Source organism: Thalassophryne amazonica, chromosome 17 (assembly GCF_902500255.1).
Source record: "Thalassophryne amazonica chromosome 17, fThaAma1.1, whole genome shotgun sequence".
In the NCBI taxonomy this organism is placed as follows: Eukaryota; Metazoa; Chordata; class Actinopteri; order Batrachoidiformes; family Batrachoididae; genus Thalassophryne; species Thalassophryne amazonica.
In genome coordinates this window covers 5,636,185-5,654,697 of record NC_047119.1, presented here as the reverse complement: position 1 = coordinate 5,654,697, position 18,513 = coordinate 5,636,185, and the positions used below count along the sequence as shown (strand labels likewise).

Here is an 18,513-nt window from a genome sequence, read left to right as displayed (position 1 = left end):
AAGAGGAAGAGAGCTGTGAATGACAGCTGCTGCTTTTTTTTCTCTTCTCTCGTCTCTGGTTTTGACAGTTATGAACCTGGAGAGCAAGGAAGCTGAAGACATATGAGAAGAAGACAACTTTTAATAAATCCAAGACACAGCCTGAAGGAAAGTAATTTCCAGACCTCCTGTTCTCGCTTGTCATTGGAATTGCAGGCTGTTGGGCTTGCAGAAACTTAAAGGTGAACACAGAGGGGACTGTCTTGTCTGCAAAGCTGTCTGTGTCCTTTGACCACTCTGGAGTTCAACCAGCATGGATGGTGCTTTCTGTTCGTTGCGTGCGGAGGCAGTGGTAGCCATGAAGGCGGCGATGGCATCTGCTGAGAGCCTCCAGCTCACTCTGAAGACTGAGCTCAGTCAGGAAGTACAGGCTCTCACCAAAACCAACAGTACCAAGGAGAGCGAGAGAACCCGGTACTGTAGGGTGTTCACCCAACATCACTAATCAAACTCTAATAATAGACTCAATGATTGTTCCTGAACCTCATGTATGAGTTCTGTTTTTTAATATTTCAATATTTACATATTTTTGTAATTGATTGATCGATTTATTTATTTATATTAATTTGATTGTTTTCTTATCAGTTGATTAATCTTTTGGTTAATTTGCCATAAAAATTACAAGCATACATTTTATTAGTAACTTTCACTGTTTAATTCAAACATTTTGTCATAAAAAGTATAATAAAAACCCTACATATAAAGGCTAGAAATTCTTGCATGCAACTTTGTCTCTTCCTGGGACACAAAAAAAGACAGAAAATACATTTGCATTATTTAATAATCTGCAGATTAATTTCTGGCAGATTAATTTTGTGGTGCGGGACATAAAATGTAAAAAATAATAACTTGTGAAACATGTTTGTCATTGTTCTCTAAAGCCAAAGATAATGTCCTCAAATGTCTTATTTTGTCCAAAACCACAAAGATATCCCGTTTACCCAGTAAATATTCACACTTAAGAAGCTTCTGTAAAAATCATAGAATTAGGACTAATCACCAATTAATTGATGATCCAAATAGTTAGCAGTTCATTTTAATAATTGGTTAATTGTTGCAGGTCTTTTATACCTCTGATCAAAATCCTTATGAATTTCCCAAAACTTTAAAGCAATGCTTTCAAGTTAAGATCTTATAATCTATGCCTCTAGGAGAGGTGCTGTGCAAATTTCACCAGCAGATGTGCCGTTGTGTTTTGCCTGTGTTGTGTTAAGAAATATCCATAAAGTAATGTGCTGACCTTTCATGGAGGCACATGCCAAATGAAGAGATAACAAAATGACTGAAGTTCTTTATTGAGTGCAGTGTCCAGAACATTTCTCCAAACTGTATATCTTGCTAGGTCTGTGTATTAATTTTTGAAAGGTAGTTCTTCTATTTTACACACTTAGTTTTCATTACATTGATATCTATGGACTGCGTATATTGAATAGATTGAGGTGTTCCTAAAGTCTGACCTGTAAAGGCAGGTATTGAGTTTCAGGTCTTGGTAGGTGGAGGGTATTGGTAAACCCCACTTACTGATACTTTTCCACTTTTGTTTGAAATTTTTATTAACGGTGGTAATTGTTGCTGAAAGTACATTATCAGGCAGAAAACACACATCTTTAAAAATGTATACAGTGGTATGGTGCAACTCAGTTCATGATGGCATTAAAAAAGTACATTAATCTCTCGATTCATAATGGGGCATGAAAAATATGAGACTGGACTGTGTGGTGTGTTAATTCAATGAGTGTGTTTTCCAGAGTAAGTCATTTGTTTATTTTTTTAAAACTAGTTTGCGAGGTCCTGCAGTTTATACTCCGGTGTGACTTGTATATGGAAAAAATCACACATGTTCTTATTCATAATAATTATAATTATATTTAATATTTATAAAGGACTTTCCCAAGAATCAAAGCACTAAGCAAAATAAACTCTAATAATAAAGAATAAATGGCAGTAATACACTACAATAGTCTAGATCTAGAAAATGTGATGATACAGGGGAAAAAAGGTCTGACTTATACTCCAGAAAATATGGTATGTACTTCACATTTCCAGCTAAATGTAGAAACAAGACAACTATAATGACACTCTTTGTCCACTGGGACACAACTTTTCTGCACAACTATGAAGAACAAACGAAATACTCTTGCACAGATTGTTTTACTAAGGATGGAGATCAAACAATAACCAGCACAGACAAACATCCACCAGCAGCCAGTGTTTTGAATAAATACCTTGCATGTAGTAGTACGACACAAACTTCACTGTGTTAGTGCCATTTTTTTCAATTTAAACGTGTACTGTAGATCTGTCTATAGCTCGATAGCTCGCTCAAGCTATCTTAAAGTAAATTTGAAGTTTCATTGCTGAGATTGTAACCTTGTTAATTTACTGTAATGATGCTTGACAGCAGTGGGCACAGTTAACCTAAAAACACGCCTCTCTAACTGTTAATCCGCTCAAAACGTTAAGTGTAATAATGCTAAATGAGTAAGCCACAAACATTTAGCTGAAGCTACCACTGACTGCTAACTTTTATTATATAAATTTAACTCTCTTGGTTTTTTGGCTGTATAACCCTGAAGAACAGAAATTCGAACACGTTGAAGCACAAACATGGATATTACAAAAAAAGGTTTAGCATGCCAAAATCTGAATATGATCCACATGTGAAATAATTAAATGAACAAATGAAATTTGTATTTTAAAAAAACAGGTCAAAAATTTTCTTATGTCACAGGTTTGTCAGAAGATCATAATAATTTTGTATTTTATTAATTTGTGGTTATAGATGGCCCTGTAGCCATTTTAAGTAATTTCTGCTTTTTAATTTTTGTTGTTTGTTTTCTGTGTTGTCACGATGACAACACAATGGAAATAAGTCTGTGCTTTTTTGTGCCGTCCTTGACAAGTATATGTATGTATATTATTATATTGTGTATTTTGCCAAATCAATCAAACAAACACTTTACATTCAACATACAATTTATTCAAAGTATAAAAAAGTATTAAATGAGTCAGAAATATTAAATATATACTGGGAAAATAATTTTAATCAAAATGTATTTAGTCTGGCTTGACCTGCTGCAACTCTATCTCCTTGAGGAAGCTAACTAGTCCGCTAGTTGTTTTCAAAGTTAGCTGAGAAGCTAATCGGCTGATGAAAAGTTAGCTTGGCTAATTAGTTGTGAGATGTTTAGCTAGCACGCAGTTTGTTGGTTGGTAAGGTTAGTCCTTACTGGCGTAAAGTGCCTTGATTCGACTTTCTTATGATCTGGCACTATATAAATATAATTATAAGTGAATAGTATATTGATGTGTATGTCTGTGTGTCGACATGTAGTAGTGAATTTATATTTATGTAAATATGACTGATTAGAATTGTTGGACTTGTACTAGTAGGGGTGGGCGCTAATAAGATTTGCTTCAGCCCACACCCTTTCGGACTCACCAGTTTTGTCTGTGTTTGTTTGTGGAATTGTTCATTTTTTTCTATTTGAATATTTTGTGTGCCGAATTAAAAAAACTTTGTCACTTTGTTGGCTTGGTGGTTAGCACTGTTGCCTCACAGCAAGAAGGTCATAGGTTCGATTCCCACATGTGGCCTTTCTGTGTAGAGTTTGCACGTTTCCGCGTGTTTGCGTGGGTTTCCTCCGGGTGCTCCGGTTTCCTCCCACATTTAAAGACATGCAGGTTAGGTGGATTGGTAACTTTATAATTGTCCTGGTCTCCCTTGCAAAAGACTTCTCGATCTCAGTGGGACTAACCTGGTTAAATAAAGGTTAAATTAAAATTTGTAATTTGTCGACTGATTTTCTTTAGTTGTCCCAACCTGAATTTATACATTAGATGTACATTAAGACAATCAAATCAAAGAACAATCACAACATAATAATGATGGACATTATGTGCGTTTTCATTCCTGCATTGTTCATACTGACAGCATCTGTCTTTGTCTGATAAGCTTGGAACAAATAAGCTCCTGTGTTTTACAATGACATGGTGTGTTAACAGTCAAGGAATCTGCTGCCTCATACCATGTGAGGACAATTTTAGCAGAAGTTGGAGAGAGTCTGCTGTTATGTTGATAAGGTAACATTATTAGTCGTAGATTGGTTGCATCATTGTGCACCCTGTAGACTAGTGTTTGTGACCAATATGTGAGTGATCAGAGTCTGATACTGTCAGATGTTTAGGCGTCAGAGTGATAAAGGTGTGATTTTTTTTTTTTTTTTCTTTTTTCAATCAAGTGTTTGTTGGCTCTGGGGTTCTTGTGTAATGTTGTCACTGAAAAACAGTTGTTCTTATCTTCAGGAATGACGACCTTAAAGAGATGCTGGAGAGCAACAAGGACTCCCTCAAACTGGAGGCCATGAAAAGGATCGTTGGGGTGAGTGTAGATTGCACAACATAGAGGAAACCGTTTTCAGAATATCAAATGTTGTAGACTCTTCTTTGGCCATTTGGAATTTTAGATTTTCAAACATGCAATAATCTCATTTTCAGTTGTTCTAATGTCAGCGATTTGTTTGATGAACTTGTTTACAGCTAATTTCCAAAGGGAAGAATGCATCCGAACTGTTTCCTGCTGTTGTGAAGAATGTCGCCAGCAAGAATATAGAGGTATGACATCAGTAAGAAATATAATTGTTGGTGTGATTTGATTAAAAAAAACAAAACAAAGCATATTTTTGCTTGTATATTTGCAACAAAAACATTGAGTATTGTCACAGAAAACATCTCAAATGAGTAAAAACATGACATGCATCTACAGGTGTATGCAAATATTGGTGCACTTCTGAACAAATTAAGACAGCTTAATTTTTTCCCGCATCTCAGAATACAAATATCTAGACATCTTCATAGAAACATATTAAGAATTCTTTGAAAAACAAAGTTTTATGACAGGAACCAAAATAAATAATATTATAGTGATTAGTGCTAGGTTGAAAAGATCGATTCACCAATTTTAAACTGATTCTCATTTTAATTCCCACAGATCGATTCATACATTCAAAGATTGATTTTATTATATATATATTCACAAATCCAACAAGACCAAGCATTCATGATATGCTATTAGTAAAAAAAAAGTAGAAAAAGGGGGTGTTCACAATAATAGTAGTGTGGCATTCAGTCAGTGAGTTCATCAATTTTGTGGAACAAACAGGTGTGAATCAGGTGTCCCCTATTTAAGGATGAAGCCAGCACCTGTTGAACATGCTTTTCTCTTTGAAAGCCTGAGGAAAATGGGACGTTCAAGACATTGTTCAGAAGAACAGTGTAGTTTGATTAAAAAGTTGATTTTAGAGGGGAAAACTTATACGCAGGTGCAAAAAATAATAGAATTCATCTACAGTGATCTCCAGTGCTTTAAAATGGACAAAAAAACCAGTGACGTGTGGAAGAAAATGGAAAACAACCATCAAAATGGATAGAAGAATAACCAGGATGGCAAAGGCTCACCCATTGATCAGCTCCAGGATGATCAAAGACAGTCTGAAGTTACCTGTAAGTGCTGTGACAGAAGACGCCTGTGTGAAGCTAATTTATTTGCAAGAATCCCCCGCAAAGTCCCTCTGTTAAATAAAAGACGTGCAGAAGAGGTTACAGTTTGCCAAAGAACACATCAACTGGCCTAAAGAGAAATGGAGGAATATTTTGTGGACTGATGAGAGTAAAATTGTTCTTTTTGGGTCCAAGGGCCGCAGACAGTTTGTGAGACGACCCCCAAACTCTGAATTCAAGCCACAGTTCACAGTGAAGACAGTGAAGCATGGTGGTGCAAGCATCATGATATGGGCATGTTTCTCCTACTGTGGTGTTGGGCCTATATATCGCATACCAGGTATCATGGATCAGTTTGGATATGTCAAAATACTTGAAGAGGTCATGTTGCCTTATGCTGAAGAGGACATGCCCTTGAAATGGGTGCTTCAACAAGACAATGACCCCAAGCACACTAGTAAACCAGCAAAATCTTGGTTCCAAACCAACAAAATTAATGCCTGTTTTTTTTGTTTTTTTCTGTTCCTCATAACATGCCATTTCCATGGGACAGTGCACGAAGGTTTTCTGGGGTGGACTGTGGGAGAACTTTCCCGCTGCTGCAGGAGAACTTTTCCCATAGCTGTGTTTTCCTGCAGCATGCTGCGCAGCAGACGTGAGTCTTATAGGGAAGACCGGGTCCATTCTCCCCCAGAAAATGTTTAAATTTATAACTCTCTGAAACACTATTGCCTGCATTTTGAGGGCCAGATTTTCTGAAGTAGTATTAATATGTTGCATAACTAGACAATCAGGTAACAGCTTAAAAAAAAAACGGTTGTAATAACACTAACCCAAATCGATATTGGATCAAATCAAAATAATCGATTCTGAATCTTAAGAATCAAAATCGGATCAATTCTTGAAATTTGAATCGATACCCAGCCCTAATAGTGCTGTACTACTTTCATTTTTTGTTTGTTTAAACCAAACTCAAACTCTACTGGTTTAGAAATGTTCTTGTATCCATTCTTAAAGCCAACAAACTGAAAATGATGGTGTAGGGGAGGGGATTAAGAGGTGATGATCTAGAGGTTGAAGTGGTGGAATCAAGACCAGAGTTTAATTCCCTCTTGGACAGGAAAAGCACTTAAGTTTCTTGGGTAAGGACCTTATTCCCAAAATTGGTCCTGGTATGCTGTTGAGCACCGTGTGTGTGTGTGTTTGAGATGGAAACACGCTATAGAAATACAGTTAATTTAGGTTAGGTGGCTTGTATTAAAAGGGGTAAATACATAAAAGATCATTATTTTGATTTTTTTCATTGTCATGTTGGTGCAGTAGTTAGCACTGTTGCCTTACAAAAAGGGGGTCCTGGGTTCAAGCCCACAATACTTGGTTCATTTCTGTGTGGAGTTTGCAGGTTCTCACTGTCAGCATTAAACAAATAAACAAAAAGCATGCACATTAGGTTCTTTCTTGTAGTTGTGGGGTTGTCAAGGAGGACACCTGACTTGTCAATTCAGTAATTCAGTGTCCGTTCTGCTGTGGTGATCCTGACATAGCAGGAGCAACTGTAAACATCACCTGCCACTTTGAGGTTACATGTTATTATTAAAAAAAATGTATTAGGAAGCTTTAAGGCTAAAGAATTAATTGTGCAGTTTGGTCAGATCAGCCAAAACTGATATGCACCTGTATATTCCACTGCATGTGTTGTACCCGTGGGCGGAATTTGGTGGGGGATAGGGGGGACATGTCCCCCCCTTTTCAACCAGGGGGGGACAGAATATGGTATGTCCCCCCCACCTTCTGACATATGTGTGTGTACTTGAAACATGCTGTGTCAGTCTTATGTATAAACCATGTCAGAATAGTATCTTTATTTCTGCAAGTTTGTATTTTTAGCAGCATTGACTTGTTTCCAACACCTGTTTGTTGTTTGTCACATTCGGAATTTTCTGGGACTGCATTTGCTCAGATTTGAAACCAAAAATAGTCCCAGATTTGAAACCAAAAATAGTTGCCTCTAGGGACTAGTGTCTACACATAAGTATCAGTGGACCATATGCTAATTTAATAAATTCTGAAAGTTAGAAAAGGAAATCAGAAAAGCTATCTGGGACCTCAGAAAGCCCATCTGCAATTATTGCTTGATCTCCAAAATCAGTCTATGCAAGCGAAATTATGTTCAGTATGAGTGTTGTCATTAGTGCCGCTTCGAAAATTAAATTCATGATAAGTAATTTATCCTAAACTTATGATCTGTTGTTTTTGCAAACTTATGCAAAAACAAATCTTGAAGAAAAAAAATACACCGTGAGATAGTTAATAATTATTAAGAGTCTGTTCTTTCATATTTATGAATACATTTTACCACATTGCAGTTGTTTTTTTGTTTTTTTTTAAATGAAAACTCAACCTATCATTCTTTTTGAGTTCTACACATGTGGTGATACCTTATTTACACCAGGATGTTAATAAAATCAATGCTGGCTATTCTCAGAATAAAGTACTTATATCCACAGTTTCAAATGGTGTCCACTTTATGGTCTTCTCAAAACATTAAAATTACTGTTCTGGATGCTCAGAATGCATCTGAGCTTATCTAGAAACCGTTGGCTTCTGGGCGCCTAAAGCAGCTCCCAGAGCCCCAGCCTATGGGCTTCGGCCCTGCGGGCCTCGCACTTTGTCCCCCCCAATTTCTAGTTCTAAATTGCGCCCTTGGTTGTACATTGTAGCAGCTGATCATTTCTGTTAAAAATCAACAGTAATACAACAATTGTATCAACTTAATAATATTGTGCAGCAGCAAAAGGATACTAGGCTAGTTTGTTTCCAGCACCACAAAATAAAGTGGGCATCTTTACACACTCATGCACAGTTTATACCAGTAAATGACCAAATGCTAAGAACATTTTGAACGGGGTTCCTGCAGCCAAAGGCTGTGAATATTGATTAGCAGCAGAAGAATAATCTGGTGTCGTGAGGGGCACCGTGTGAGCGGCCACGAAGCCGCGAGGCGTGCAGCCTCGGCAACTCATGGCAGGGTAGGGGAGCAGGTGGGCGGATGTAATTGACAGAAGACAGCCCACTGTCACGTCTCCTCGCTCCCGACTCGTACACACCAGCTGATGAGCTCGTGTGAGGTTGCAGTCTGCTTTCTTGCTTTGGTTCCTTGCTCTTCCCTCCTCTGATTGCCTGCTGCAAGTCTCACTAAAAACCACCTCCTCTTACTCTCTTTCTCCTGTTTCCCACCCTCATCACCTCTCTCCACGTCACCGTCCCTCAAAAGGTGCTAGCTGGCATCGATCCCCCCAATTAGAAAATAGCACAAGACCATGCAGTTTAAGAGTCACGCATGATTTAATATCAGTGCAGTTTATTATCTTTAACCAGTGCTGCACTCTGCTTTAACGTCACGTGGCGTATGTGGATTTGTATGTCGGTGCATGCCTGGGGCGTACACATTCACGTGAAATGAGAAAGTTAAAGAAAGGTGTGCAGAGTATTTCTGATTTAACGCCGGGGTAACTTTCACATGTAGAGCCATTAATTGCCTGCTGAGCCACTCGAAGTAAAATCATTTGTGTGCTTTGTGGCGGCTGAATTCAGAGTCTGGAGGGCAGATGGACTGTGTCTCCTTTTATAGTGAGTAATGCCATTAATTCCTCCGGTAATGACCAGAACAATGATGGAGAACTGTGGCACACAGCTGCAGGTCAATATTCACTGCATTAGGAAGCATGGTGTTGATTACTGAGTGGTTACTGAAAATGTAACCGTATCGCTGATCTCGACCTTCAAATTGAAATTATACATAACTAGTTAACTAAACTCTACTTTTTCATAACAAATCTTATTTCAGTTAATTATGATTTTTTTTTTTTTTTTTAATTGTACATACTCAGAAATAACCACAGTTTGGTCTTTCTGAGTAACGTGATTTGGCAAAGAAGCACCTTTTGGCGTCTAGTTAGGGATGTAACAGTTAGCTGATACAGTAGGATTGATTTTAAACCACAATGCTATATCAATACACAGGCCCCTGAATCAATCAAAATGTACTGTGAACCCGTCAGTGGTTCAGTTTTTAACATTATAAATCGGTTGAGTTCAGCTCAGTTCTGCATCTTGCAGTTCTTGCAATAGTGGTAGCCACAGACCCTTAAAGGCATAAAAACATTTAATTTATTAATATAAAAATAAGGTCTTAATTGGTATTAAAATGTCTTATATTAGTCTTTCAAAAGTCTGAAAAATGCAAAGTTGCTTTGACCAGTACAGGGGTTAAAAGCACTGGAACGCTCAGTCTGTAGGAAACCTACAGACTCTAGCGCCTGTCGTCGGAACGTCTTTTGGCATTGGAAGGGAGGTTTTATTTCACTGGGCACCACCACCTGTTGGCTGCTATTGTGCAGTTTAGAGAATCTATCTATTTATCTTATCTTAAATGGACTGCATTTATATAGTGCTTTTCCATCTGCATCAGACGCTCAAAGCGCTTTACAATAATGCCTCACATTCACCCCGATGTGAGGGTGCTGCCATACAAGGTGCTCACTACACACCGGGAGCAACTAGGGGATTAAGGACCTTGCCCAAGGGCCCTTAGTGATTTTCCAGTCAGGCTGGGATTTGAACCGAGGATCATCTGGTCTCAAGCAAAACGCTTAACCACTAGACCATCACCTCCCTTATCTTATCTTGTCTTATCCTTTCTGTCTGTCTATTTATCTATCTATCTATCTATCTATCTATTTTATCTAATCCAATCTAATCTTGTTTCTTGCTGGATTGCTGAGAGCAGACACACTTGCAAGCTAGACATTAGTTAGACCTTTCGAAAGCGTTTGATACAGTAAATCACAAAATCTTGCTTTCTACGTTAAAGAAATATGGATTTAAAGCTGTTGTTTATAAATGGCTTAGTAATTATTTATTAGAGCGAAAACAGTATGTTTTTCTTAATTTGAAATCTGAAATTAATGATATTGATTGTGGAGTTCCTCAAGGTTCGATTTTGGGACAGCTATTATTTATAATATAGATCAATGATTTTGCATCTGTTTCTGCCACAACATTTCCATTGTTGTTTGCTGATGACACTATTCTTTTTATTTCCAGCAAAGATATACATGGTTTGGTTAAAAGTTTAATTAATGATCTGTTGAATTATTCAATGTGGTTCAAAGTTAACAAATTATTGTTAAATATAAATAAGTCTAATTTTATGTTATTTGCTGGCAATAAAGATGTAATCATGATCAAATTAAAATTTACATAGACAATGAAGAAATATCAAGGGTCTCTTCTACATGTTTTTTTTGGGTGTATGGATGGATGACAAATTGTGTTGGAAAGAACATTGAATATGTTTATAAAGAAAACTAAGTCAATAGGAATCATAAGCAAAATAAGATATGTACATTACAAATGTCTTTTAACATTATATTACAGTTTAGTTTACCCTTATTTGGTTTATTGCAATATTGTATGGGGAAGCACCTTTGCAACTTATATAAACAAAATGTTTCTTTTGCAGAAAAAATTTGTTCATATAGCTTCTTTTTTGAACCCTGCAACTTTGATTTTCAAATTGCAGCTTTTAAATATCTATCTAATATTTTTCTGACTTGTACATTTGTCTTCAGAGCTCTTCATGAAATTAGTTGGCCTTTTTTTTATTAAATATTATTTTGTGCATAACCATCAAATTCATAATTATCTGACAAGGCAGACTTCATATTTGCATTTATTTTTGCATAGAACAACTCGTTATCAGCGTCACATCAGATATCATGGTGTTAAATCTTGGAATAATACAGTACATGTTTTAAATCCATCCATCACCTTAAACAGGTACAAAAGAAGTTTAAAATTAAAGCTCCTATATAAGTATTTATAATGTCAATATATTACTTGGTTTTGATTGACTTACATGTTTCACACTTGATGAATTGATATAATCATTTTGTTTATTGTTGTGACATTTTTTTGTTGGGAGAGGGTTTTTGTGGATGCACATGTATCCTCATATTCAGTTTTTTTTGTTTTCTTTCTTTATGTATATATATGTATGTATGTATTTATGTGTACATATGTTTGCATATATAATGTATGTACATTTTCTTAATATTTATTTATTTTTAGTAAACTGATTTTTTTTTATTGTGTGCTAAATAAATAACAAAAAAAGTTATGTGTTGACATGTGGTGTGTAAATTAAAAAAATTGAGTTTTGTTGTTTATGGAGGGGAAAAAAAGCTGCCAAACTAACAGGTAAACAAGAAGGTAGAAACAGAAATGCACACCAAAACAAACAAACACACAAAAAAAAAAACAACAAAAAACAAAACTGTGGAAGTGTAAATTTTAATGAAAATTAGCTTTTCAGGATCTGTTAAAACAGTAGCCATGTCCTTTGTGACAGTAAATATTTGGGCAAATCGCGCCCCTCCCCCCCCAGTGTTTGGTTATAGTAATGCTGCTCTCGCATTTTCTACCAGCTAACATTATTTAAAAAAAAGTGTTAAATCCATCTTCCCTTAAGTGGTAGGAACCCTGGAATAAATGTACGTTTTTGAATACTGTCACCACAGTTCAGAACAGAAAAGGTGCTAACAATAGCTGGCTTCTTCTTCTGGCCTTCTTTTATGCTACACTTTCTGGTACTGTATGTTGTGCTGCCCCCAGTGGTGAGTAAAAGAAAAACAGGCAATCTGCTCCAGCACAGTAGCAAAAACCTGAAGAATGTCACTGGTTTTTCATGAAATAAGTGTTTGAAGGTAAGAAATGCTAATTCATCACATCAAATCGATCTCTATATTATACAAAGAATTGTATCATGATGCATCGAATGTTATAAAATAAAAAGTATCATTCCTGAAGTTGTATTTTAGCCCTTTTCACTAGATGTGTATTGTATTATTTTATAAGGGAGGGATACATGCTCCTAATTCTGGTTTAATTTGCCAGAAAACAGGAGAAGTATTATCTCAGGCTTTCCTGTGAGAAAAGAGAGGGTGACTCTGAAACGAAGCACCAGGGTAGAGCAAGTGGTTCAGTGGCAAATTCCAAATTTGGAAATAAACCAAAATGCATGACATGTGTCTCTGTCTGAAATAAGAGTCGAGGCTGCAGCTTTTGATGTCCAGGCAAGGAATGTTGAAATGCTAGTCTTTCCTTGCCCACCCACCGTTTCATAACAAACACACATATCCGCCAGAATAGTTGAGCAAAAAGAAATGTTTTGTTATTTTGTTCCTCTTTGTGTGCTAAAAAAAGTACCTGATTATAAAGACAAAGCTTTTCAAAACACAGTTGGCTTCCTTGATTGTTCTCCTCATGCTTGAACTTTTTTCAACTGTGCGGTTTAATTGTCCATTACAGCTGAAGAAGCTTGTGTACGTGTACCTGGTGAGATATGCAGAGGAGCAGCAGGACTTGGCCTTGCTCTCCATCAGCACCTTCCAGCGTGCCCTCAAGGTATCTTTTCTACTTGTGAATTTGCTCGTGCTGGGACTTGCATAGTAAAATAACTGTTGTCACGTGGATACATGCACGTGCATGTCAGTGAGAACCGTCTTTCTTTCGTCCATCCGTTTTGCACGAGTTTTCTGAAGCCAGATCACTGTGGCAGCAGGTTGGACCAGGTAGTCCAGACATTCCTCTCCTCGTCCTGCTCTTTGATCCGAAGGATTAATGGGTCTTGTTTTGTTTTGTTTTTTTTAAGAAAATATATATTTTTTGAAAATAATGTTAATAACTGCACCCTGAGAGAGGAAGAAACAGGTGTGAGGTTGCAAAAAGTGTGATGAAGTGATGCAGTTAAACTGTGCAAACTGGCTCCTCAGATTGGTCATGTTCTCCACATGTGAAACCTTCCACACATAGTTACCACTTGTCTCATAATGTAAAGGTAACGACATACTCTGCAAACTCTTCAGACGGGTTAAAGCCCAAAAATGAAGTTCCTCAGATGGGCAGCATGAAATAGAGCAGTTCCTGTTCCTGCAGAACATGGAGGGAGTGATTGAGGAACACGTAAGTGAGGTGACGTGTTCTGCTGCTCTTTTAAATCTCTGTTGATGCAGCAAAAATAATGTGGTTCCATTGTTGAAATAAAATTGTTGGGCTGAGGCTTGGTATGCATGCTACATAACCAGCGCAGTGGACAAGAATGGACGGGGAACCGCAAGGCCTTCTGGGAGAACTTTAAATAATTGTTAATACTGCGATTTTAATGTTATTTCTAAATGTTACATGCAACTTGTATAGAAAAAATAAATTTGCTGTTAAAAGTGGACATAGAGATCCAACAAATCCATTATTTAAAGTATTAAAGACCTTGAAATTTAATGAATTGGTTGAATATAACCTTTTAAAAGTTATTTATAAAGCTCATAAAGAAAAATTACCAGACAATTTGCAAAATAAATTTGCTAAAAGAGAAAGTAAATATCAACTAAAAGGAACTGAGGCTTTTACCAGACCCAGATTTAGAACATTAAAGGAACAATTTGTTTAAATCAAAGGTGTCAGTTTATGGAACAGTCTCGATTGTAAAATTAAAACTTCCAAGTCCATTTATGTATTTACAAAAAAATTGAAGTCTTCTTTGTTGCAAAAATATAACTGTAGAGCAGTATTGTTTTGTTATTGTTATGATTACTTGTCATTTATGTTGTAATATTCTGAAACTGATCAGATGTCTGTGTGAGCAGCTCTGTTGAACTGGACCTGTTGATTTTGTGTCTTAAAGGGGGCAGATGTGATAAGATGTTGCTTCTTTCTGCTCCTTTTCATTCATGATGAATGCTGCTTTTGCATTTGTCTTTTAAATGAAATAAATAAATACAATCTTGGCAAATAGCATTTCTAACACCCTGTCCAGGAGTGTAAACCCAGATTCCCTACAGAGGAATGTCATTTTTGCGCTGGTATCCACGATATTATTGTTTCAGTCATTACCCCAAGTTCATGACCATATCATTTTAATTAATAATAAAAAATGTTCCATAAATTGGACTGTAACGTATACTGACTTACGGCTTTTTGTGACAGGACCCAAACCAGTTCATCCGGGCCAGTGCGCTGAGGGTTTTGTCCAGTATCCGGGTCCCCATAATTGTCCCCATCATGATGTTGGCCATCAAGGAGGCTGCAGCTGACTTGTCCCCCTATGTCAGGAAGACATCTGCTCATGCTATCCAAAAGCTTTTTAGGTACCATTCTCTCCTGGTATTTCTAGTGTTGGGAAAGTTTGCACGTATGGGATAAGCAGGCTGTGGAACGGTCAGTATAGTTGCTACACTCGTTTAGTGACTAGTCGACTAGTTCAGCATAATGTCAGATCCCTTATGTGTGCCTTAACAGTAACTACATGCTTGTTGTGTAATGTTGATATAAGGGGCTTTGCCTGGAATTTACGTTGTTCTTATCAGCCCAGTTTTCATAGATATACATAAGAGAATAAATTCCCCCCCCCCCCCCCCCAAAAAAAAACCGTAGAACTGATTTTGACAAAATCAGATTGTGGTACTCACTTTGTATGAATTAAAAAACAAAATGCCGCTTGTGGGTAATTGATTTGAAGCCGTATAATTTGTACGTCCATCCAGTTTTCCTGTTATGTGATTAATTGGACTTCCTCAGTTGTTAATTTGTGTAAAATCTCTCTCTCTCTCACATATCCTCAGCCTAGATCCAGACCAGAAGGAGCAGCTGATCGAAGTGATCGAGAAACTATTGAAAGACAAAAGCACAGTAAGTGCAGACCACTAGAGGGCGCCCCAATCAAGCAATTCTCATTTTTGTACTTCATCCCACAGCTCATTCAGCAATGCCACGGTTTAACACCCATTTAATCCCACACATCTTCAGATGCTTCTTGTTAAGTGTCTGTTGGGAATTTTTGCACTGATGCTGGTATCAGTTTAATTTTCTCTTTTCTTTTTTTCAAAATAGACTATAAATTATTTGGATTCTCCAAATGTTTTTGGTCAAACACAGACACAATACGGGCAGTCATTAGTAGCTCGGGCATTAATTTGAGAGGGTCACAGTGTGTTTAAATCCTCATTTGGAATATATAAATGGTTGGCTAAAGAATGGGGATTGTGTTGTGCTCGCTTTCAAACCACACATGGTTTGATGTAATTATGTATTCATAGAGTATACCTATCATTATACAAACAAATCAAAGCAGCTTAGGCCAATGGGAGATGGAAAGCCCAGTACCAGATGCATAGCATATTTAGCCCCAGAGGCTAACGAAGACAGATGACTTCTCCCTGTCGGAGCCCACATTGGGAGGCTCGGGACACAGAGAGAGGGCACTATCATCACACAGATGTACAAGCACTATCAGTCGGTGATGAATGATGCAAAATCCGAACGTAGTTGATAGTTAATGGCTATCAAGTGATGCTTTGGGTTTATTTTTAATGTTTTCTATGATTGCACTGGTTACTGTACCATCTTGAATTCCCATATTTTACCAGTTGGGATTTTGTTTCTTTTAATAGATGGTAGTAGTAATGCTTTGAGAAGATTATTATGATTATGTTTTGATGATGGTTGTTTGAGAGAATGAAGACCTCGTTATTATATGTTCTATAAATTTGTTACCAAGGTTTCATTGAGTTAATTGCCAAACAGCAGATGTCACTACACTGTGAGAGAAGGAAACGTTTGGTTATTGTTCCTGGTTGTAGTACTGTCCAGGCCTCCTGACATTACATTTACAGATGTGCCTGTTTGGTTAAATAGCTGTCACACACGGGGGCCTGCTTATAGGCAGGATGGTTTAAAGAGAAAATGGGAAGGCCTGACAACAGAGACAACATAGGAGTTTGTGCAGCTGTTTTACCGTGATGGATCTATTATCCAACCATTACAAGATAAATGATTGATCCCTCCCATCGTCCCCTTGCACCTTCTGCAAAATAGAAATGAGAAGAGAAAGGAGGGACCAGGGGGCGGGGGGGTACTATGATTAGGGGCTAGGTGAGATGCCCATTAATTTAAGAGAAAAAGGAGGGAGGAGGAAAAAAAAGCAGGAGAGGAGTGAGCGAAGGGAGGATAGGCCGACCCCAAACCAGGCCATCAATCAAAAAGGCACACGTTGTCTCTGGCGTGATGACCCAGCACTCTCTGCCTCTCTGGCACCTTAATTAGAATTCATAGCAAAATAGATGCAAGGAAACGGTTTGGGCCCTTCATAATTTTATAGGAAATTTATTGTTATTAGAAGAACCATTTGCTTAGTGTGATTTTTCCATTACCGGCTTGTCACGCAGGGTAGATAATATGGTTGAGGAGGGGGAGGAGGTGTATGAACTCCATAGATTGGGGTGTCAGTTTTGTTGATGGTGCATGTAGTTTACCTTGGAGCTGTGTCTAATGGGGGAAGTTGGTTGAGAATGCACAAAGGCTTGCAGCACAATATACATGCTCAGAATTAGTGCTGCCTGGACGAGCCTACAGGCAATATTAGCGGCATTGGGAAAACGTGAGGTCATGGTGACAAAACATTCATTTGAATGAGTCACAATAATGATTAGATTAGATAAAACTTTATTGATCCCTTGGGAAGATTCCCTCAAGCAATTAAGGTTCCAGTAGCATTGTATAGCAACGCATAGGGTAAGAAGCACACAGAGTATCAAAAGTGAAAAAGATAAAAACAGTTGGCAAATATAAATACCAGGCATACTGATCAGTACTGGTTTATTGGCTACCAGTGTTCCTCTCATTCTCATTCCCAAACTCCGTCTTCCTGTTACCCCCCCCGAGTGAGGAGTTGTACAGTCTAATGAATAATTTAGCTTAAAGTTTCTGTGTCATAGTCAGAACCAAGCTATCATTGATGGTATTTTTGTTCTGCATCTGTACATATTTTATTGTCTTCCACTCAGTATGTGGTTTTTGCTGTCTTTTGCCTATACAACATACAGTAGTGTTCAGAATAATAGTAGTGCTATGTGACTAAAAAGATTAATCCATGTTTTGAGTATATTTCTTATGTTACATGGGAAACAAGGTACCAGTAGATTCAGTAGATTCTCACAAATCCAACAAGACCAAGCATTCATGATATGCACACTGTTAAGGCTATGAAATTGGGCGTGCCCAGAGCACCTGTCCAGGGGGCATCCGGAAAAGATGCCCGAGCCACCTCAACTGACTCCTTTCGACGTGGAGGAGCAGCGGCTTCGAGCTCCTCCCGAGTGACCGAGCTCCTCACCCTATCTCTAAGGGAGCGCCCAGCCACCCTGCGGAGGAAACTCATCTCGGCCGCTTGTACTCGCGATCTCGTTCTTTCGGTCATGAGCCAAATCTCATGTTCTAATAAGTCATGTAAAAATACGGGAGGAAACATTTTGGAAAAATATCAGTATTTTCCTCAAAACATTCATGTTGTTTAATTATTTGCATTGTTTCCCAGCTGGTTGCAGGCAGCGTGGTCATGGCTTTTGAGGAAGTGTGTCCTGATCGCATTGACCTGATCCATAAGAACTACAGAAAGCTGTGTAATCTGCTGGTGGACGTGGAGGAGTGGGGCCAAGTGGTCATCATCTCCATGCTGACACGCTATGCCAGGACACAGTTCACCAGTCCGTGGAAGGAGGTGAGACACTCCTCACTTAGAACAGCAGAAATAAAGGCATGCTGAGCCACTGTAAGGTGGATTTGTTCAGTTTAATAAAAACAAACAAACAAAAAATCAGACCAAGTCTGAATTATAGGGGATTTATAATTTAAATGTGCAATCATAAAAATTAGTTGTATGTGTGTGTGTGTGTGTATATATATGTATGTGTGTGTGTGTATATATATGTATGTGTGTGTGTGTATATATATGTATGTGTGTGTGTGTGTGTGTGTGTATATATATGTGTGTGTGTGTATATATATGTGTGTGTGTGTGTGTGTGTGTGTATATATATGTGTGTGTGTGTGTGTGTGTGTGTGTATATATATGTGTGTGTG

The 18,513-nt window shown here is 37.7% G+C and overlaps 1 protein-coding gene across 2 annotated transcripts in view; it reads left to right on the top strand.

The window, feature by feature from the left end:
- The window catches only part of ap3b1a (adaptor related protein complex 3 subunit beta 1a), a 138,197-nt gene that overhangs the window by 16,973 nt on the left and 102,711 nt on the right, over positions 1–18,513 (top strand). Inside the window, exons 1-7 of one of the 2 annotated variants that reach the window (XM_034192185.1) lie at positions 27–453; positions 4,345–4,420; positions 4,579–4,653; positions 12,910–13,005; positions 14,584–14,744; positions 15,219–15,285; positions 17,969–18,151. In XM_034192185.1, the coding sequence (XP_034048076.1) occupies positions 293–453; positions 4,345–4,420; positions 4,579–4,653; positions 12,910–13,005; positions 14,584–14,744; positions 15,219–15,285; positions 17,969–18,151 (819 nt within the window). In that variant the 5' untranslated portion in view covers positions 27–292. Of the gene's footprint in view, positions 1–26; positions 454–4,344; positions 4,421–4,578; positions 4,654–12,909; positions 13,006–14,583; positions 14,745–15,218; positions 15,286–17,968; positions 18,152–18,513 lie in introns of those variants that run through there. The other variant, XM_034192186.1, reaches the window with a different exon arrangement.